The sequence below is a fragment of the Lepisosteus platostomus genome, chromosome 22, assembly GCF_059453375.1.
Source record: "Lepisosteus platostomus isolate fLepPlt1 chromosome 22, fLepPlt1.hap1, whole genome shotgun sequence".
In the NCBI taxonomy this organism is placed as follows: domain Eukaryota; kingdom Metazoa; phylum Chordata; class Actinopteri; order Semionotiformes; family Lepisosteidae; genus Lepisosteus; species Lepisosteus platostomus.
This window is the reverse complement of record NC_142632.1, coordinates 13,956,936-13,980,422: the sequence shown is the minus strand read 5'-3', so window position 1 is coordinate 13,980,422 and position 23,487 is coordinate 13,956,936. Positions and strand designations below refer to the sequence as shown.

General features: G+C 43.4%; 1 protein-coding gene across 4 annotated transcripts in view; it reads right to left on the bottom strand.

Annotated features, from left to right (window-relative positions):
* abr (ABR activator of RhoGEF and GTPase) overlaps nucleotides 1–23,487 on the bottom strand; it is a 156,416-nt gene that overhangs the window by 85,486 nt on the left and 47,443 nt on the right. For 3 of the 4 annotated variants that reach the window (XM_088616396.1, XM_088616395.1, XM_088616397.1), the window contains exons 2-3: nucleotides 16,612–16,790; nucleotides 4,717–4,821 (exon numbers count right to left, since the gene is read on the bottom strand). In XM_088616396.1, coding sequence (XP_088472522.1) covers nucleotides 4,717–4,821; nucleotides 16,612–16,790 — 284 coding nt within the window. Of the gene's footprint in view, nucleotides 1–4,716; nucleotides 4,822–16,611; nucleotides 16,791–23,251; nucleotides 23,394–23,487 lie in introns of those variants that run through there. The other variant, XM_088616398.1, reaches the window with a different exon arrangement.

Below are 23,487 nucleotides of genomic sequence, written 5' to 3'. Positions count from 1 at the left end.
ACCATTTCCTTGCTAGCGATTGCATATGTGTCTCAGTATTTTCAGTATGACTTTCAGTTCAGCCGTTTTATCATCGCTTGATTCATGCTTGACTGCTCAGGGGTTTTAATTCCAATTTAATAACAATGCTGCCCAAATTAAGATGGATTTATAACTGTCGAAATCTGGTATTTTTTGAATTCGTGCCTGCTTTGGGGTTCTACTCCAGGAGCTGGGCGCTTGAGCCCAGCACAGGTCAGTGGCTTACGATGCGAATGATTCAAAGCACGTACGCAGGGAGACAGCTCTGCTTGCTGTGCAGGGCTCACTGAAAAGGGAACCCAAAGCTATACCCCTTCATTCTGACATCTCAAATGCTGTCTCCCAGGTCAGCAGGGACACACAGCTGCAGTTCTGATCCAGACCCCTCAGAAACCTGCATTGCTCAAGGCGACCCCAGGCCTCAGTGTGAGCTGCACACAACCCCTTCACTTTTCATTTAGGATGTTTATTCCCAAAATGTTATATTCGGACAAATGCTAACAGATGCAAGTCGAAACATAAAACTCTCATGCCTGACAAAAAACAAAATATTCTTAGATTCCGGCCTTTATTTCGGGGTGCAAACTGTGGCTGATCTGGTGCACTGCAGCTTTGGACTGTGAGCAATGCAGCCACACAACAATAAGGAGCAAAAGTATTACAGACAAAAAATAAGCTGAATGTGAATTAAATTGTACGTATTATGCAAATTAAAACAAGAAAAGTGACATAAGCTGCTAAATCACATAGATGCAAGGTTATGCACTGGAAGTTCTGGAGGCACAGATGCTTTCTACTGGTACATGAGCCCTGTTTTCCACCAGTCACAGTAGATCTTTGTACTGAAGCAACATGTGGTTTGCAGAAATTCTGTCATCTTACAGCCACATTCAGTCTTTCACCAGTATGCATCTCAAGTCAAGTGTATTATGTGTACAATGACTCTGCAAGCATAATTTCTTAAGCAATGAGTATACTTTTTTTCTGTCCTCTGTACTCATTAATTAAACCTTTTTCAGAGTCACCTGGTTTTAGTGTCTGTGAAGCAGCACAACATTTTAAAATCAGTACTTTCTTTCCCCATGGGTTAAAAGACTAAACGTTTTCATCCTAAACGTGCTGCGCTGCATATCATCCCCAGGAACTGGCTGTTAACTAATTGTTTTCCCCTTTTGAAGCAGGATATGCTTGTATTCTTGTTGTTGAACACACGGGAATATTTTTAATACAGCGTGCATGCTACTTAAACACGCCACACACACAAAAAAAGAGCTCAGCTGCTGAATTGCTTGAAAAGTACAAAAGACATCAGTCCTGCCGGAAGACACTTCCTCTTCTTAAAACCAGAGATCAGGAGGCAAAACAGAACCATCCACTTCCAAGCTCCGTTAGTCATCAAAAGGGCTGAAAAAGCAGTTAATGATCATCTTAATAATCACTGACTCGAGCGCACCCAACTCCCACAGTATTCAGTAACTCTTACTCCATTTCATTTTTTTTGGGGTGTGCAACTTGGAATGATTCTTGGGGTGTTTCAGTCAGATCAGGGTTCGTCTGGGCAAAGAACGAGACCTTATCCAAGCAAAAGGATAAACGCTACGCCACAAAAACCACCGCGCCGTGGCCTCAGTCATCAGCTCCATCGCGGTCTTGTCGGTGTTTTCAACCAGACCTGAAGCTGAGACCACATACGGTCTAGGCACCCTGGCACAGCCCCACCGTGACAAGACGGAGGTGATAAGCTGGTGAATCTGATGACAAGAGGTTTCATGTGGAAGGTGCATGCATCTCAGTGGCATTCCTTTCGTCCTGCAGATTGACGAGTGGGGTCTCTCTTGGAAATATGCCCCCTATCAGCTTCCTTTCCATAATTTATAGTGGGGGAAAAAAGAATAAGCGGGGCAATTGTTCAGTACAGCTGCTGGATCACTCACCTGAAGAACTAGTGGATGCAAGTGGTTCTGGAGCAGAAGCACGAGTCAGACCATGGCTTTTTACAAGCTTTCATTTCTTCTGATGCGCAGCTCTTAGATTTTTCCTTTTCAAGTTTCTGCTTTTAATTAGTTAATTGGCACCAGTAAAAATGTTTTTAAAAACTAAAAAAAAGAATTACATTTGAGCAAGAACTTACTCAGCTGGAGTATATTTATGAATTGTACGTTATACTAGCTGTGGTGATGTCTAAAGAGACTTTACTTGTACATTCATTATCCTTTAAATAACCGAGAAAGAAATTAACTCTGTACGAGCTGTCAGAGTATAAAACTGACAGTGTAAGTCAATAACAGCACCAGTATGATGGAACTGAACACCACCTATAAAATCAGACGGTTTTCTAAACTGTCTGGTTTCCTCTGCCTGTGTTCTGCCCATGATCTGGTGGGTTTCCTCCTACAGGGCACAGACCGAAAGCTGGCCCTGGTGTGAGTATGTGTGTGGCGTCTCGTCCAGACCGCACCCTGCCCTGCAACCACTGCTTGCCAGGACAGACTCTGGCCCTCCTGCAGCCCTGAACTGGATGAAGCTGGAAGAAAACAGATGGGCAAGGTGGAGTCCTTAAGATAAAATATCATTATTTATCTAAATAAATCACTTTGACAGTCTCGAAGAAGTACCTTTTTAGGGTATTTCACTGCTGATTATCCATATTTTACAATGCAATCCAGCTCCAGAATGATTTAACGAAATAATCATCAGCTGTGTGGTTTGTACGTGAACTTAACAGATAAAGACCCCACTCATCACCAACAAGATTTTTATATATACAAACTATTAATCTGGAGTAGCACACTTTGGCAACAGGAAGCATGGATATAGGTCTTTTGCGAGAATTCACATTTTTCACTGCATTCCCAACATTTTTTTTTTATATTCCTTAAAACATCCTTAGCTGTATTTCACCAAACAACTGCCGTTCATCAGTTTCCATTCTGTCCATTATTGATTACTGATTTTATTAAAATTATAACTAGGCCTAGCAAAGTCAAGGAGGCAGTCCTCAGCACTAAAATTAGGTAGGGGGGTATTTGTGTGTATTCTGATTAATAGTGGACAATTCAATCACCTTGACAGCTCTGCAAAGAGGATGGTAGCAGTTATACAATGAACAGACTTAAGAGCAAGCATCCATCACGAATCCATGAAACTTAATTCCTAACCGAGTAAAATATATTTGAGTTATTTCAAATGCGCTGGAGACATCATAATAACCCGCTGTTGCAGTGCCGAGCAGGCTCGCTTCTCTGACAGCTACTGCCCGCGATTAGACCAATCATGACAATCTGAGTGACGGTATCGCTCGTAGGATCTACTGTGTAAGATATGCAAATGCCTTCAGCCTTTGACCCCTGCCTGAATTTCCAGGTTTGACTTACAGCTATAGTACAGTCACTGTGGGGGAAAAAAAACAGAGGAACAGTAACTGTAACAAGGCGTAAAAGAAAAAGCAAACATGACAACTTACAGTAACTGGGCCAAGGTGAACTGACAGCTCTCTGCAGAGCTTTCTGTATTTTTTAAACCTAACCAAGAAACACTTTTCAAATACATCAAATACTGGTTATGATGCAGTATTATGTGATGCCCTTGCATTAAATCTGAGTTTTGTATTTAGAAAACCCCTAATATGGTTGATCTAAAGTTCCAGTTCTTAAGAAGCACACTACTGAATGAATCAGCTTTTGAAAAATGATAAAAATGAATAAATTTTCTACAATGGCTTTTACAGCTTTGATTTTTACAACAGGGATGGATTTAAAAAAATACAATGTTATAGGTCCAAAACACCTAAGAAATAATGTGTGCTGAAGTAAACACAAGCACAAAATGAAGCTTTGAGCTGCACAAGGTGGTTTCAGGAAAAACACAACAGAAAAAGCTTAAAATTGTTGTTCGTAATTAAATATCTTACCTCTTGCAAATTCAATCTCCATTCTATTCATTTTTTAATTTGTATGATATGTTCAATAAGTATGTTTACACCCTGACTGATTTAATTTGATTTCACAGTCAGCATCATGGAAGCCCCACACTTTCTAAGCAGTTCTGGGCCTTTATCTCCCAGAATCCTGGTTACACTCAGCAACCAGGGCTCTGGGCTTGTAAGTAGACGCTTGTGAGGCTGCACCCCAGGTGGAAGGTGCTGTTGTGCCCCTGAGCAAAGTTCTTCATTTAGACTGTTTTGGGAGAATACCCAGCTGCTGGAATGGATACAAATGGCATCGGTTGCTTTAGATGAAACTGTCAACCAAATAAACTACAGTACATGTCTGGATGTCTTCACAGACACATGGATCCAGTATCTTGAAAGAAAGCCTTTTTGGATTCACTGTGGCACTCAGGTGTAGGTGAAGGTGGAACTGCAGCCTTGTATAGAGTTAACCGTCTCTCGCAACCTCCACTTGAAATGAAATCGTTAAGGGAGGGTATAGGACATGGACAAAAGCCTGTTACAATGCTTCTGTAAGAACAAAACAAGAACCAACTAACAAAAAAAGAACCAGCAGGAAATGACATAGTACATTGGCAGGAAGGAACTACATTTCTCAATGGTTTCTTAATAGGGGCTTTTTTTAGAGTTGCTTTGTTTCTCTTTCTTTGTCCTAAATACCCACTCACAGCACTTACAAGATTACAGATCTGTAGACAACAGTGCTTGTAAAAAAAACAGCGAGATCAGGTTTGTGCAAAACTTACCAAAAGCAAAGCTTCCAGCTGGTTGATGTAAATTTCTTCGCTGGCAAGGAACCCAGAGAGGACCAGTTTCCTCATTTCCAGTCCCTTCTCAGTATCCATGTCGCCCTGAGACAAGAGGAAAAATCAGGAGTCCAGTCAGGATTTAACAGCGTCTCCGAAAACACCTGAGGACCTTCAGCTGCAAACATTCTGAACTGAGGACTAAGATACTTGACAACCTTGGGAATAAAGGTGTGTAGTGCACAGGTGACAACTTCACAATGCATTAGACTGCGCACATGCAGCACGTTTCAGGGTGTGAAGTGACGTAAAACGGGAGAGAGATGACATCTTAGCCAGATGGATGCAGAAGAAAATGTATCCTACATATCTGCAGATGACATCTTGCGCAGGATTTAGGAAATGGACATTTAAACAGAGCACCTCTTAGCAACAGCCAGCCACACCTCGTGTTAGAAAATACAACACCGCAATTCATTGATGCAAGAAGGAGTATCAACGGTGTTACTGTGCACCGCACACACCATCAGTTCAACAGGGGCCTATGCACTACTTCTTCGACTCCGAAAGGAGATGTAGTTTCCTGCTGAGTTTTGTCCATAATGCTAAGAAGAGGACAGAACACATGGCTCCTCATACGACTGTATCCGATTTTACCAGTAACAGATATTTCAAAGAACAGAGCTGCAACTGAGCAAAACCACACATGGAATGACACACCCATCAGAATTTTCACGAGCCACAGTTCAAAGTGCGACTACAATGAGGTCTCGCCTAACTCATCGTCTGCCTTTTGCGTTCGCACTGGTCCCAGCGATAGCTGTGTGACCTCCTCTGAATCGGGATAGCCTTTGGACAGGTGTATTTGCACAGGATGATCAAGGCTTTCACTAGAGCCGTGTCCCATGATATTTTATGAATAATCATGGCACTGGACTTAAACCTGCAGATAACAAAAGAAAACGTACAGCAGACGTATTTTTCCACCCACTTAGCTACACTGTATCACAGCTCTTTGTGGACTGCCCCACCAATTATACCAATGACATATGAATAGTTGAAGTAGTGCAACTGCATCAATGCTGTATTCCTGATAAATGCTTCAATTCTTAGTGCTGGGAGTCTGGAATGTGTAGCATCGGCTTAGGGTCTTCAAGAGAGATCTGCAGAGCAGCAGGCAGGCCTGTCACCCAAACTAGGGTTGCAATACAGACCTGTCTGCACTGACTTCTGTCACACATTGCCCGAAAGAAACAAAATCCACAGAAAACGTCTAGCAGGAGAGCACCATCTATGGGCCATCTTACTGCATATTCATCCTTTGGAGACAGTAGAGAGACGTACAAGAGCCTCTACTGCCTGTGGCTCAGCTTCGCGCAAGAAGTCAAACATTAAAACAGCCTTTAAAAACAGAAGCTCGATTTCCGCCACTGAAATTCCAATCGGACTTTCCCAAGTCTATGTTAAAAGACTTCCCTTAGAAGTGTCAGGACTGGTTACCAGCAGGACTGCAGTGTCAAAGGTGAGCTGGTTATTATTTGTCCATTTTGTCACAAATAGCAAACATGAACCAGAGCCCAGAAATCGCAACTGGGCCCTCCAGCCTGGAAAAGCGTTTTTTAAGCAGAAACACAACTTTATCACTATCAAAGCTTTTTCCCATTTCACAATTCTAGACAGAAGACAACATTTTCTTAATATGAATCCTATTTTTGTAGAATTACATCAGCAGGCCACTAGGCATTTCACAGTAAGCATCAGTCTATAACGAGCAGTTTGGCCATCTTTGTTAATGGCGAGGGCCCTGCGCTGTGGCATTTGAATTTGGCTCTTGTGAAGTGGTGTTTTAAGCACACACACGGAAACAGTGACCACAAAAACCTTCTGGGTACAGTGAGGCACCAAGGGAGTAAGTCAATAGTCAAATGTGGTTTTTAAATTTAAGCTTCTTCTTACTGGTGTATTTCAAGAGGAGGAAGGGAACCAGCCTACAGAGGATTCACACAAACACCTGTCTCTTTCTTCAGGTCTGCCCTACAGAGACAGCATTGTTCACATCACACACGAGCCATGAAAACCGGGGCTTTATTTGGTGACAGACTAAAACACATTCAAATTATATGTTGTAACTGAGCCATTTGGATTGATTTAATAGTAATACTAATGACTTTCTGCAAAGAGGTAGTAAAATTCAGCAATACCAAACACTTTATCTCCGATCCCCACGAGCTGCTCATGATTAACATCAGAACTGATCTCTTTCACACTGCTGGCTTGAGTGTGGCCGTCATGTGGTACCACGTCAAACTTTAATGCCAAATGTAGTTGATGCAATGGAAACCGTGGTAGAGTTGGACTTTCACAACTCCAAAGAAGGAAAATAAAAACAGAAGAGAAACAAAGGAAGAAAGACGCTACCGCCAATCACATCGGAATGTCAAAGACCGGTAAAGATACAAGATACATTTTCATGTGATAAAAGGGACAAAATATTTTTTTCTAAATATGGCGAATATTAAGACATACAAGGGAGTGTAATCAAGATCATATCCTGGTTGTATTTAGCTAGACAATAACCAGAGGAGGGGCTGACTGGTCAAAATGTAACAGACCTGCTTGCCAGTTGCTCTTTGTTTTCTTCACGACAGAAATCTCTATGGCTAAAGAAAAACATTACAGAAATGTGAAAAAGGAAACCCAGTTGAAGGCAAAACTGACAACACAGTCTATTTCCCAAATAATTTCTTTCAATTATATCAAAGAGAGCCTGAGATCGTGGATAAAAAGAGCTGAGCTGTAACTTTATCTGCAGAGACTCGCTCGCTTGAAACCTCTCTTCAAAATCTAATTGAACTTTCACCAGGGGCACAGCGAACCTATAGTGCTGTCAGCATCTGTTTGCTTTTGCAAAATGAAAATGTTGTGGTTCAGAGACACCAATAAGGACACACCTGCTTGAGCAGGCAAGAGAGTTCACCGGTCTTTTTGGGGGGAATAATAGATGCTTAAGCAAATTTATTGTGGAATGGTGGCACAATAGTCACTTCAGTCTTCCCCGTCTTGAACAATAAATGCAAACTTGTAGGACTTAGTTTTAAGTCTTATCAAACGACTGAGTTTGTATGTGGTCAGCATGCAGACATGCTGATCCGGATGCAGTCTAAACACTGGCACCACGCTTCTAAGCAAGGATGACCTAATAAGCCACCTGTTGGTGCTCAATAAATAAGGTGTCCCTTACAAATACAAATATTAACAAACTGCAGTTTTACATTTCATCAACTACTTAAACAGTTTTAAACAGCGGAAATTCATTGTTTAGAGAAGGCAGATCACCCCTCAAATGGTGTCATATTTTGTAAGAGCTAAGACGAGGCTATCGTGTATCACTGATATCTGGGATGCGGCATTTTCTGAAAGAAAACTGAATAACTCTTTAATTTTGAACATTGTCGATCGCAATCAGGTATCAAAATTAAAACCTTTACCTCACCTAAGAAAATGTTCTCGATGCTGACCCTGCTTGACAGATGTGGCCTCTTTCATTTCTTTTCCAAGTAAAACAGGGTTCATCCCTAAATAACCTACTTTTATATCCCCATCTTATCAAAGCAATGTTTCTAGGGGTCTCTCTTCTAGACACAGTCCTTTCTTATCGTGTTTACTCCAAACCACTGAAACTCTCACCCTTCGGCAGCAGGCTGTGTGCAAACATCTGACATTCCTTCACCAGGCCCTTATTATTAAACCCAAGGGCACCTTACTGGGTAATCATACCTCAGGAAAGAGCAAATCTAACCTAAGAAGTGCCCGACCAGTCGAGTACGTCTCAGAAAAACAGCAATAAACACGAGAGAAGAGTGATCCAGAGTAATGCCGACACTGGCATTTATATATTTTTTATTCTCAAACAGCTCAAACCTGAGCTCGGAGTGCGAAAGCAGCCGAGCTTCAGTAACCTCTGATCCCAGGTAAGCACCCATTCAGTTTGCATTTGACGAAATGTCCTGATAAATGAGTCTTGGACAAATCTTTCTGCTAATCCCGCAACACATAAAATCACGCTAGTTTGGTTTCACTTCCTGCGAGCGTGGAAGTCGTGTTATGACTAACCAGCAAGGATACGAAGGCTGGAAGTGTCCACAGCCGTGCGAGGCCTTAAGCTATTTTATATAAACACTGGCTGCATTCCTGGTCTCAGAAGTAGCTTTTTTTCAAGTGTTATATGCACATTGAGAAACCCTTAAGCATAACTGTCACATTTAAGTTTCTAATGCAATGTACTTAAATTCCCCAGCAGTCTAGAGCACTTTGTCCAGAAACAGCAGGACAGTTTACGAAGAGTGTTAATGAATTTAACAAAGCCACATTTCCTTCACTGAATGTACAGAAAAAGCACCCTTCCTCTCAAGTTTACTGAATGGTTTTCAAAACCACAGAGACACACATGGCCCTGGAGTTCAGACACATGCTGAAGTTCCCACATCGAGCCTTTAGTTTGTTGTCAGGTGTCCATGTGAGTCTCGAGTCCCAGCTGGCAGTTCAAAGTTTCCCTCTGTATTTTGTTTAACCTTTTTCATAAAAACAGTACGGTAACCCATGTTTTTGCTTGAATTCATCAATATTTACACATTTTATTTTGTTAACTTAATTAGAATGGAAGATCTATTAAGTGGCTTCATTACTCTGCTCTCCTCCCCACTGAGAGCTGGTGTGTGGGGAGAGTACTGGTGCACTATGGCTGCCGTCGCATCATCCAGGTGGGGCTCCACACTGGTGGTGGTGGAGGGGATCCCCATTAGCTGTAAAACGCTTTGAGTGGAGTGTCCAGAAAAGTGCTATATAAGCGTAAGCAACTATTATTATCATTAGAATTAATTATCATCATCATTTACTGAATATCCGAGCACTAGGACAATACTCGGATATACAGTAGCCGTTGGAATTCATTAGCTTCTCAAGTAAATTATTCCCCACTATAAAAATCCTTTGCACACAAAACACCATCAGCACAACCCCACCGTCGCAGGAGGTGCACCAGTGAGTGGAACATTTCCGCTCGTCACTTTGGGTGTCTTAAATACAGGAAAAGGCCATGACACACACAGGTTAACCTCTCACCACTTTCTAGCACTACAGGAAATGGTCTAGGTATATTTAATACTCTGCACTCGGACCATGAGAACACAGTATTTGCAAGCTCTTACATGCAACAGACTCGGAAACGCACACAAAGGTTTGCGAACAAGCAGAGGACATTTGGCCCAGCTGGCTTTGTTAGCTGAGGTAGAGCTGATCATTTCTTGAAAAAAGCCAGGGGATCACCTTTAAACAGTATGGCTGGGGGATTTGTTCCATACTCCCACAACTCTTTTTGTAAAGACATGCCTCCCCGTTATCGTTTTAAACGTGTTTCGCCATCATTTCCATTGGTGGCCTCTGGTTCGCGTCACATGGCAGGGTGCTGATACTCATCCCCAAAAAAGTATTTCATCTTGAACAAGAGCTCTGCTCAGGGGGGGGAGCAGAAATAGTACTAGAATCAGCTTAGGTCCGTTCCAGCAAACAAGAGGGGGGGGGGGGATGCCGAAATTCTGCACTGAGCCCCTGACTTGAGAAACTGCATGGTCCCATGTGCACTAATCATCAGGAAATGCTGACAGGTAGGCAGGGACACGAGCAGGTTTTTGTCAAAAACAGCTGATAAGCTTGACATCCAGACAGAGGTATAAAGGGGCTGATTTTCCATGACCATTCCTCTAGGACACCGGAAAACACTATCCCTTCGGCCTCGGGTTTGCAATCCTGACGCAAAAGTTATGGAACTGAACTCGACTGAGAAACACTTTTTTCTCTTTTCAAAGCAAGGTTAAGAACAGCTTATCTTATCAGCAGAGTAGCTTTCAAGATACAGCCCTGCACTTCTGAAAAACTGCTTTCTGCATCAGAAATGACTCGCATCACATACTTGCTTAATACAGAGGCAAGCTAAAAACAAGAGGAACAGCTATGCAAGAATACCGCAATTCCTGAAGCATGTGGGACGCTTTACTAACACATTAGAAACTCTCAATATGTCAAATTCGTTATGCCTGGGTCTAAGAAATGATCCTGTTGAAGGTTGCAGGTAATTTGCAAAATACAAGCTCTTGATGTGAAAAACGCATGCTTTTCCTTTTTTAGCAGGTAACATACAGAGCAAAAACGGCACCACATTGCATTCAAAACTTGCATTTCAGCCTAAATAAGCAGCAACTCATGTGTAGCATAGAGCACAAAATAATGCCAGATTGTGCTGCCCAAGTTTCTAGCTCTGCTATTTTTAGCTCAAATGTCTGGAGCTAGTCATCCAACTATTTCTCCTTCCTTTTTTTTTTTGGCCTTGACTGTATTTAACATGCATTTAGCAAATGCCATTAGCAGCCTGACTGAGTCTCACCTTGAAGGGTCCATCAGGGCTCAGGGGACTTTCCAAGTCCAGGTCCCCTGAGTAAAAGACATCTTCATCCTCCAGGACCTTATCCAAAAGACCTATCACCTCCTCTTCCTCCATGACCCCGCGCTGCAGAGGCACAGTGTGGGCTCTTCGGATCTTCGCTCTCACACTCCCACAGGCCTGTGCTGACACATTAGCCCTCCCTCCTTCAGCGCTGGAAGCCGGCCACGCACCCGATGAAAGGAACTATTATGAGTTTGCCTCTCTGATGTTCCGTGTCGCTCCGTGGAACTTAGCAAATGTTTAGACTCCTCCTGTTGGACCGGGCAGCTCAGGCGCACACACGCACACAAGAGAGAGCTTCGGCTTCTTCACCGGCCCTCTCGCAACTCCTTTCTTCCTGATTCGTCATGGTCGCAGAGCGGCACCAAAACCCGTCAACTCTCATGCAAAAAGCCCTTCCACTTCCTCAAAGTGTTTATCCTCATTTGTGGAAGTTCTTCTCTGAGGTTGGCGGTGGCGTTTCTCCCCCCCCCCCCCCCCCTCTGGGTTACAGGAAGCAGAGGACAAATTAGAGCCCAGGAGGCAGCATACCCAACTGCTGTAGGTCTGCCTCTTTCAGTTAATCAAAAGACTCGCGCAGCAACTGAGTCTGGTATCTGACATGCATCTGTTTAGAAACTTTCCGCTCTCTAATCTTTGTGGGCGAGGCTCTTAGCCACGGTGGCTGCCGCGGAAAAGACTGAAGACTCTCAGCCTCTGTGTTACACTCAGCGGCGAACCGGTATCAGAAAAATTCCCTTGCTATCTTTTAGGAAGTGAATGTGCCGATTCATGGACAGACTATGTAATTGAAACAAACAACCTGTATATATACTGTAATAATAATAATAATAATAATAATAATAATAATAATAATAACTTACACTTATTTAGCGATTTTCTGGACACTCCACTCAAAGCGCTTTACAGGTAATGGGGTCTCCCCTCCACCACCACCAGTGTGTACCCCCACCTGGATGATGCGACAGCAACCATAGTGCGCCAGAACGCTCCCCACACATCAGCTCTCAGTGGGGAGGAGAGCAGAGTGATGAAGCCAATTCATAGATGGGGATTATTAGGAGGCCACAATTGGTAAGGACCAATGGGAAATTTGGCCAGGACGCCAGGGTTACACCCCTACTCTTTTCGAGAAACGCCCTGGGATTTTTAATGACCACAGAGAGTCAGGACCTCGGTTTTACGTCTCATCCGAAGGACGGCGCCTGTTTACAGTATAGTATCCCCGTCACTATACTGGGGCATTAGGACCCAAGCAGACCACAGGGTGAGCGCCCCCTGCTGGCCCCACTAACACCTCTTCCAGCAGCAACCTTAGTTTTTCCCAGGAGGTTATACCACGGGGAAAAAAACAACAACAATATTTTGGCAGTGGAGGCTTGGTCGGGGGTGTCAGAACGCTCCACAGCTGAAGAACTGCTTCGTTTCCTCTTTTTTTGACTCTGAGGCTCCCCATTCCTGCCTCCTTGTTAATAAAGTCTACACACACAGACTGGACACTGGCGGTCCAGTCATCGTTTTGTTACATCACCCTGTGAGAGTGAATACTGACGACATCGTCACTGAAAGTTAAAAGTGAAGCTGGAGCACAGCAGTGATCTTTCCCCCCACCCGTTAGGTCACAATCACAGGATAAAGATTATCTACATGTTTGGCCCCCCTCAACAACACACACCCATGCCAATTTCCAAGGCCTTTTGTAAATCTCTCTTGCGACCTTGTTAGCAACTCAGGAGGAAGGTACTGTGTATACAATTAAAGAATTCACTACAACAGAATAGCTCTGTTGTGCTACTATGCAGGATATTGTAAATTGCACATACATTATATAGGTATAGTAACAGTCTTTAATTTAAAGTATTACTATTTATTTTCTTGGTAGATATTTTATTTCACAGGTATTAAATTTAAAAGTCCCTTGTCTGTACGTTCTTTATTACCCCTGCATATTATGCTGTATCATTATGGTGTTCTGTGGAGTGCTGTGATTTGGGAAAGTGTTCAGCCTAACAAGGCTGCTGAACATCTTTATTATTGTATTTCTGTTATTAGTAAGGATAAAAACCTTCCCTGATTTCACACCAGTGGATGGTCTCTCTACAATAACGCAAAGCCATACTGACAAAGGTTGGTATCATGTGCATTCTTTAACACACTGCACAAGCTGGAACTTTATTTTTGTCTCTAGACGTGGGAAACTCAAATTCTGTCGATCCCGGTTCTTATGCCAAAAACCGGCTCCTAAACGATCAATGCTTTTGCATGAATTTAGATATAGAGAATCATGTTTACTCAAATCACAGCAGGTTGTAAAACTCATATTTGGGGGGATTTGGATGCGGGACAGTATACAATGTACTAAAGACTACAGAATATATTTTCATTTGTATTTTTACTTGAACAAGCTAAAGGCTACTCAACAAATGAGTGGATTTAGCAACAATCTTTTTATCTACAAATAAAAAATATTTAAAAGTCACCGTGACTGAAAGGCCCACTAATGTGTAACACTCCACTGTTGTTTCCAGCTTGAGAAATGATTAACCTTTATTGAAGATAAAGAAAATTTTACTGCTAGAGCTTTTAGGTTCTCCACCCTTAGCACACTTCAAGATACTACATGTGTATACCACAGGACAGGAATAAAAACAATCTCTACGCTAGCCAAGCACGCATGTCCCTGCCTATCCATGAGCTCCACTCCTAGTGCATGTTGTTTAAGTTTGGAATCCTGACAGGAACGTACTTTAGTGCTAAAAAAAAAAGACATGGAATAGCAGTTCACTGTGTAAGTCTTTTCAAATTCGTAAGATGCATTCGTTTTTTTTGAGCGTGGATTTGTAGTCTCAGGAGGACCGCAAACAGAATTCAGCCCAGGAGGGCTGGCAAAGTAGGCATTGCACACGTCTGTCTGGACACTGACCAGAGTCATGGCAAACCAGGAGAAATCTCGTCAGTGGAGCCCAGTCCAAGCCTGGTGTGAGCACATTATGCAGCTCCACCATTACAAGAGGGTATTTTCAGATAATCCAAATCATACTTCGTAAGTAATTCAAGATAATCCGCTTTGAGTTAGTCGTGTGGAAGGGGGGTTTCATTTTGTTTTAGCTGTCCCCTTAAGAGAAAGTACTGCGAGCCATAGAAAGACGGTGGTGTCTCAGCTGACTCTGCTGCGTCGTTGTTTGGTTTTGATCACTAGAGGGAGCCAGCACCATCCATACCGTACTAGAGAAACCAAACAAGGCTGGGGAAAGCTGAAAGCCTACTAAAACACATCTCAGAAGCAAAGTGGAAACGCAAAGTTTTGAGAATGTTCAAAGTTTTCAGGACGGAACGTCTAAAACGTCATATTGCACCAAGACATCAGAACAACTAGGAATGAAGAGGGACGTCTGGTTCACTTGGGTTTGGGTTCGAGCTGCATAACCCGAACTGGCCATACCAGAAACCAGCCCCCTCTCCTCAGGCAGGAGCCAGGGTGCTATGTCGTGGAGGTAGGATTACGCCAGAACGTCCAGGGAGAAACCCAGACGGCACAGGAAGAGCATGCAGATGGCACGCAGAGACACCCAGATCTGGAATCTGCAGCGGTGTCCCGGGCCACTCTGCCAGCCTGAGAACAGCCTGATAAGGGCATTTTGACCCGTCACATTTTTACATATTTCTTAAGGCATCAAAAAAAGGTTTCCGATCCTAACCAAATGAACTGTTTAGTACATGCACCAAACAAAAGGAAGTAAGAATAAAGCTAATTTCTGTGGTGACGACTGGTCCGGCCAATCTTTAAGCGCCCTGCGAGTATACTGCCCACCACCAGAAAGGGATCAGCTGGACAGCTGCCCCCCCGTCACTCTCGTCTCACAGAGACAGTTGTGCCCCAAGTGTCTGAAGGGGAGGACGATGCTGACGGCTTTTTAATTACCGACTGTCATGACATTCTCAGCGCTGTCTAGACAGGAATGTGAAATGTGAGGGGGCAGTGACATTAAACCTAAAAAATGTCACAGCGAGAAAGTTCAGACCTATGACTTCAAAACTTTAGACACAATTGCTCCATTTTTCCAACAAGTCCAAGTTCCTCACGAACGAAACCACCTCGCGGTCATGCTTTCACACAGGGTATGAAACAGCAACTGCAACAGTCATCTGACCGCCTTTCTCTGTGTGGTCTCAGTGCATCAGGGAGCCAGATTAAAACGTCATGCCATTAACAACAGACAGACGGACAGCTGCAAATGAAACACTGCCTGCCTGTCATGGCCAGTGATGCTTGAGGCTATTTATGACAGGAGGACATTAATGGGTACTGTACTGTGATCAGGGTGGAAAAGGGTGCTCGTTCAGGTCGCGTAAGAGTGCCATTTTACAAGCTGTTTTAAAATGTTTAGGATTTTTACACAGCATCAGCTACTTAGCTCTTATTCGTAGTCCTTCAAGATATCTACAATACAAGCACAAAGTGCCATAGACCTGCGGGTACACATTTCTGAACAGATGGTATCTTTTACATCTTGAGATGCACTTGAATTGCTTACAGTAAGCTGTAGTTGTTCTTTAGTTCTGTGTGTGTTTTTACATCTTTCCAAACAAAGGAGAAAAAAAGCTGAACGCTGAGGGATTGCACTCGGGTTTAAAGGAGTGAGGCAAAACATTAAAGATCTCTAACTCACAGCCATCTGTTCCATTTTATACTGTAAAAGCCTTCATTTAGCCTTGTACTGTGCGGAAGAGTTCAGTGGGAGGCAGAGGAAGTGTTTGAGCTGTAAAAACCCAGATGAACATCAATGTAAATAAAAACAGGTGCTGTGTACTGACTCTGTGTCTACATACTGTGCTGATTATAGCGCATCGGTATTATTCTTTACGGCTCTTCGGGTTTGACGACAGCTTCCCACGTTCATCCCATTCTCGGCGCTCGTTACCAGTGGGCTGGATCTCAGCTGCCAGCGCAGAATTAAACTGTCGCTGCTCCTGGTGCCCCTGCCTGCCTCCTGCAGCACAGGCTTGCACAGGGAGCTTCTTTTCTGCACACAGCCATTTGCGAGCACCCCAAGGCGCTGCAGAAGGATGGTAACGCAAAGCTCTGGCCAGAACACGCAGAGAGTTTATATCCTCCAGAGCCCGTTTTAAAAACGGGGAGCTGTCTGCTGTGGACGTCTTGCTACACTGTCCTGCAACATGTTCTCCCCTGAATCATAAAGCCCAACATATCCCAAGGCATGAGGATTTCTGCAGATATATTTAGAGGCAGAGCTAGGCTGGAGAAAACAGACAAGACCAGTTACAGCCTTTCGACATCCACGCGCAGGAACTGAAACGCCCACCCCAGGCCGGCACTACGGACTGGGCCAGTGGCGGGGGCTGCTGGGACAGAGCCAAGGGCAGGGGGGACTCACCCCGGGAATGAGGAGGGCCTGCGGCGTCGGGGACACGGCCTCGCCGTCCTGGCCGCGGGCGCTCAGCTGGGGCGACATGGTGGGCGACTCGTCGATGTACGGCATGGTCTCCGAGCCGTCCTGGGACTTGTGCTCATCCGTGCCGTCCCCATCGTAGCCGTCCGTGTTGTAGTTGAAGTCTGCGGAGAGGAGCAGGAAAGAGGCCTGAGTGTCCCTGACCAGGCTGACTGCAGGGGGGAGAAACACGGGCTGCGCTCTCCCGCCATGGGCTCTGGAGCAGGACTAACACACTGCCTGCGGGGCGGATTCGCATCTTGGGAGGAGGTTGCGAAACACAGAGGGACTCCTGACTAGTGTGAGACACGATCAGCTGGGGGCCTGACTTCATTAGGTCACATTCATTGCATCAACGTATTTGGCATTTGGAGAGTGTGGACTTACAGGGAGTCAGGGCTCCCAGGGGGCTAGCTAAGCAGATCTCTAGAGCAGAGGAACCTTTCGGCTTGGAACAGCTCCCGAATGGTCCCGCAGCGCGTTGAGGGCTCCCTGAGAGGGCAGAGCACCTGTGGCAGCTGTGTTGTAGGGAGTGAGGATGGTGGAGCATCACTGGAACACAGCTGGCAGGAGAGAGCCGGGCCTACTGGAGTGCCACCTGCACGCAGTGCAGTGGGTAAGGGGAAGGCCCAGCTGTCACCCCGAACAAACCAGTCTATGTGCTTTCGCTGATCATAAACACTGCACTGTGTGTCATACAAGGATGGGTTTCAGCAGGGCTGTGCAAGCCTAGTCAAATCCACAGAAAACAAAGACCTTAAACTTACCATATGTGATTTTAACAATACTGTTAAAACAAAAGCTATGGGTCTTTTTTTCCATTACAATCTGTTAAAAATGCAAATGACCCCAGGTGCCACGCGGAGGCAGAACCCTCTCTTATACTGTAATTGATTTAATCTCTGCGCTGCTTGTTCCTGGAGGAGATTCAATGACATGGTGGATGTACAGTATAGGTTTTCAAAGATGCAAATGAAAAGAAGAATTACAGGTACTTACAGACTTCTAGCAAACATGTGGGAACTACTGCACAGGTAAGGGCAGTTTTCAGAAATCACGAGAGTTATAGTTTGGCAACACCCTCTAAAACTGCGGTTCAGGCTACCTGCAATGTATTGTATATTGTATCCTGTTTATAACAGGAGCAGAAAAAAAAGTCTTCCTGAGAACTCCAACACTTTCTTTGCAGATCTGTTCAGTAAGTAAATGTATTGCGAAGACAGAGGGGAAACAACATGTTACTGCAAAGCAACGTGCACTTTGAACCACAGATGTCAAGGTCTCTCTTGTCAAAGCAACATAAAGCACTGCCGTCTTCCAGCTTTCAAGTATTCGCCCTACAAAACAAGCCTTGAATCTGTTGATCTAGAATGACCTTCAAATATACCGTCTCTCTCTTTGAACAGAATTCGAATACCAGTAATTTAATATCCATGATAAAAATCAAGAGAAGAGGTACAGTACAGCTACAGTGCACTGAATGTTATTGCCTGCCACTCTGCTGTCACAGGGAAGATCAGGGAGCTTATTAAGGGATACTACAGAGGGAGAATTTTACTGTTCTTCACCACAGGCTGCCGTCACTTAGCAGATAAAGTGTCGTTACCTATGCTGCTGTGCACAGAGTATGCAGGTCAGGCAGGTAGCAAAGCTGTCAGTCTTCCCAGATGACAACCAGTAATGAGAACGGATATATTGTATGCTCAGTGCACGGATTTTCACTCCTGCTGCGACTTGTCTTTTATATGAGACTCGCCGTGATCTCTGTCGGTGCTGGAGAAAGAAGGTTCTGCCCTGCACTCTGCCTTTTTTACACCCTCCGACAAACCAGTGCTTCAATATTTAATCCATCACATTTAAGCTCTGCCCATTATTTCTGGACTTAACTGGGCTACGCCTTTAGAAAACTAATTATCTTCAGTTTCAGAGAAGCAGAAGAGAAGCATAGGCATCATTAGAACTACATGTTTTTCTAATTAAAGTATTAACTTTATAGTATTAATATTAATAGTTGTATTAATAAATGTGCCAATGGACAGTATCAGGCAGCAGATGCAAAGTTCTAAAAGCTATCTACAGCTCTAAGCTTTTATTTTGAGATCAAGTGTATGACTTTGATGAAGAAAAACTACAAAGCAACACAGGAACATTTCTGATATACAGCCTGGATGAAGGGATGAAGGGATTAGAGTAAAAAGCCAGGAAAGTTAACGTGTTGTGAAACAGTTAAACAACAGAAAACTAAAGCCATCCAGGGCCTCAAGATGAACAAGCAGACCAGATTCTCTGCTGCGGGTCTGTCTCTCTCTCGAACTGGAAGGCCCAGGTACTCTTAAGGGTGACGAGGCTGTATTCGGAGTTTCACACTGCCTAGATAACACATCTCACTCTGAAATAATCACATGAGCTAAACTGAATCAGAAAATAACAAAGGCAACAATGAAAGGGTTTCGGTAGTTAAAATAAAACCAAAACAGTGAGTATGCATGTACTCACTTAAAAATTTAAAAAGTATTTTCCTTGTTTTGAAAAATCTATTTTGTGTAGATGTTGTTGTTTTTTAACGCTACACTTATGGAACAAGCGGAGGTTAACTCTTCTTATAAAGTAAAATGTTTTTCAAGTGTGTTTTTCTTTAGTCTTTATTTCTCGGTTTGGAATGAACCACGTCTTTGCAGTGTTGCTGCTGCTGCAGCTCCTTCAGTTCAATCAATCCAGCGCCACTCATTCTCTGCTGGGACACTCAGGCAGAGAACCTACTGATTTCAATACTTTTATGTGCAACGCCGGTGAGGCACACAGGCAGTTTGAAGGCTTTGCTGCAGCTGGTTTCATTGATCCATTTCCCACCTTTAATGCCGCAAAGGCACACTCTCCATTTATACCTCCATTTGTATAGGAGTTCTAAAAAATGGAAACTTTTAAATAACAATGGTAATGGACTTTGAAAAAACACCCTGCATGGCTACGATGAAATAATAAAACTACCCTAGAGGTTAGGGAATACCGAGTGTGGTCATGAGAAATAAACAATTCAACAATATTCACTGAGACTACGTCAAGGACACGACACACAAAATGCTACTCTTATACACTAAAAAACTAATAAACCCTACTGCCACTTGGGAAATGACTAAAACCACCTGGGAAATGTACAACTATTCTCATAACACAGCCAGTCCTCCAAAGGGAAGCTTGCTGAAAGAAGACAAGGATTGGTCCCCACACAAGACAGAGTTTAAATACAAGCAAGAGTGATGGAGAATGTACCTTTTCTACAAACAGACAGAATGCTGCTGCTCCACCCCTTATCTGAGCAGATCACCCTGCAATAGCAAGAACAGCCACAGATACTACCCCCCTCTGTCTCGTACTGCCAATCGCACTGGTGCTGGCAGGTTGCAACTATACAGTCTTGAGAACATATGCAGCTCGAAACAATACCATTAATCGCAGGGCTGCATGCATAGCTAACAAATGCTTAATGTAACCTCGCAGACCTGCACGCTCAAGAACAACTCGCCGTGCATCAGAGACGTAATACACCGCACCCACAAACCAGGGGCATGCGAGCACACTGTCGGCCTATGTCTGGCCTCCCACGTCACCAACAAACATAAAACCAGCCAGAAGAATAAACGTGAATTTGAACGGTTCAGCAAGATGGTGGCGGCGATCTTTGAAAGGCACACCAGACTGCATTCTAAATACATAAAGTGACCCGAAAAAAATAAAGTCTCAGCTTAATGGGACAGCTCTGTCGCTCCACACACCTATGCAATTACTCCATCCTCTTTCAATACAGTTAGGCACACATTAGAATCAAGTAGGCCGGTTGAGGCATGTTCTTGGCTGTTCACCCCTTGACTGTTTTTTAGCCAGGCCCCTGCAGACTGAGCAGCGTGTCCATGGGCTCCAGTCCCATGAACATCCACTGCCTGCTCCACCACCACCACCACGTCTACACAGGGAGCGAGAGGACCCCTGTGTTTCGCCCCCATTCACAACCTTCCTGTCCCGAGGCCACAGGCTGGCTGCCTTTCGCGTTCTCGGAGGCAGCAGTGGTGTTTTCGGAAATCCGCCTATCGAATTCACAGCACTTCTTTACAAGAAATGAGGTCGCTGAAAATGAAGCCCTCCCCAGTACAGTGATCCTGAGACGTACCGGTTTGTACAACACAAAATACGCAAATACACACAACAGGACTGCTGGTAACTTCCTTCCTTTTGTGAACCGCACAATAAAGGGCACAACTTTAAAACTGCTATTCCGACACATGTGGTAATATTAAATAACGTATAACTGCTGCCTAAACGTAAACATTGTAACACACAAATAATACAAAAACTGAACTGAGGAATTGCTTATATTAATTCCGAACAAAAGAACCTCAAAATATAATGAGAATGAGTCCAGGAAAGCCTCCTGAAATAAGAAATGAAGAGAGACAATGTGAAACCACAGAACAATACACTTAAGGGAAGAGATTATAACAGGCCATCAACAGATTTCGAATGTACCTACAGTATGTAACCAGACAGACATAAATTCACACTCTCTCAAGCAAAGTAAATTCAAGTCATTGTGGTTTCTTTCACTATGTGCCTGAAGCACACTGAAAGTGACCATTAATAGCACCCACATGTAGGAGAAGCCCATGCACACCAAGCTCAACACCTTTCTCCCACGGTCATCCTAATCAAAAGACCTCACTGCAGCTTCAGAGAGCGAACTCTGCACCTACACCTACACCAAATTCACTACACCTACACCATGCCTAAACTGGCACCAGCAAGCCTGAAGATGAATCAACCCAATATGAGAAGTCTGAATAAGGAGCTGCATCTGTGTGCAAGGAATTCAGGAAAGGTCAAGTACGCACACTGAAAAATAGGAAAAAAACAACAACATTTTGTATGGAGAACATACAAATCAAACATGCAAATCCCAAATCAGAAACATGCCGCTCTAGTCTGAATTCATATTAGTACTACGTATATTCCATTTGCTTTCTTACTTGTCTGTGAAGAATAACACAGACCTTTCTTTCTAGTGTGCGGCAAGCAAAAGTGTCACAGTGAAATCTTCACAAATAACATACCAGAACTATATATAATGTATATAGCACATCAATACAAAATCTGTGCAAAACATGGTTTTTAGATCTAAAGGTTACTGGTTCAAATTCAGTCACTGAGACTGAGACACTGAGAACCTGTGTAACTTCCCTAAAACCAGCTCCAGAAAGTGTCCTACTGAACACATGAGTCTCCAGGTCACAGTACTTAAGTAATTCAATTTGTTCTCAATTACCAGGAAACTTGGAAGAAAATGAAACGGAACTTGTTCCTGTAACATATAACATCTACTAAGTATCCATATGCAACGTTTTATGCAAAACATTACAGCTCAGCAATAACAGCAGCAGCCTCGGGCACAGTGTCTATGGAGAAAAGGATTTCAGAAACTGAAGCCTACAAAGTTGGTCTAAAAGTCAACTTACTGATGGGCTGAAGTAACTTACATGTAAGTACAAGCCTTATATGCCAAAAATAATAAGACAGATATCACTATAACTGCCGTCCAACCACAAAGGGATGATGTACTACTTCAGCAGTAGTCTGGTCTAATTCTATATGTCCTGCCATGCACAACACAGTACCTTAAACTCAGCATTAAGGAAGAGCACCCTAAATAAAAGCATTTGGCCAGGCAAGCTAATGCATTCTCCTGAAAACTGCAAAATACTGTACAGGCACAGTATAGAAAGGAAAATGTACTATTCATCATCATTACCAAACTGAAGTAATGTGAAGAAAATAAACGTGCCAAGCTAAATGAGCAAAGTCAAACCCGGTGCTTCTAACAAGAGGTGCCTGGGAAAAAAAACAGCGACGGAAACAAACCAGAAAAATATAAGGAGTACCACCTAATTTTCCTAATGCTTAGTCAGTCAAAAGAAAGTTTTAAAAAAGTCCTTGCACCCTGGATTCTTGGATTTTTTTTCCGTGCAAGTATTTCACAAAAACTAAACCATGCGTATCCACTACATCAGAAGGAAACTTTAAATACAAAGGCCAGCATTTGCTCTAACAATGAAATAAAATCATGTTTCATCTAATTTTCACATTTCTGCTTCTGCACCATACATAAAATTAGGCTCTGAAAATCTGGAGTATTTCATAAGCATCAAGAGCAAATACAAATTCAAGTCTAAGCCAGCACACACAGTCGTGGTGATTCCCAAATCCGCCATTTCTCCGGGTGAACCCCGGACTGGAATGTTGTAGTTCAGGTTATCCCAGTCCAGGGGACCCGTATACCTGAGGAAAGTGCTTCCCAACTGCTGTGTACGTTACAGTAGGTCCAAATTTGTACATTGCTGCCACACGAAGCTAATTATTTGTACAATGTGTTCATTGTTTTGATCCTAGAGAGTATTAAAACACTGGCTGTGGAGAAATCAAAATCATCAAAATGGTGGCAGTAACCAAGAGTGACTGGAAGAAAAGAAAGACTTAGAAAGAGGCCAGAAACAACCTTAAAAAAAAACAACAGGGAAAAAAAAATACTTTTCAGTCTTACCATTAGATGACAACAGAGAACGGATGATGCAGGCAGCTTCAAAAAAGAAAGCCATGTGCTCAAGAACTAGTAAATTAAGGAGCAAGCTAAAGTTTAAATCATTTTCCCTGTGCTGTACAGTAAAAACATCCCCAACAAGCGCGCAGGCAGAGCCTCTAACCTCACTACAGGAATGGTCTGAATCACGAACCAGGAAAAGATCGTTTTAGTCAAATTCAGTGACACCCAGGGGCAAT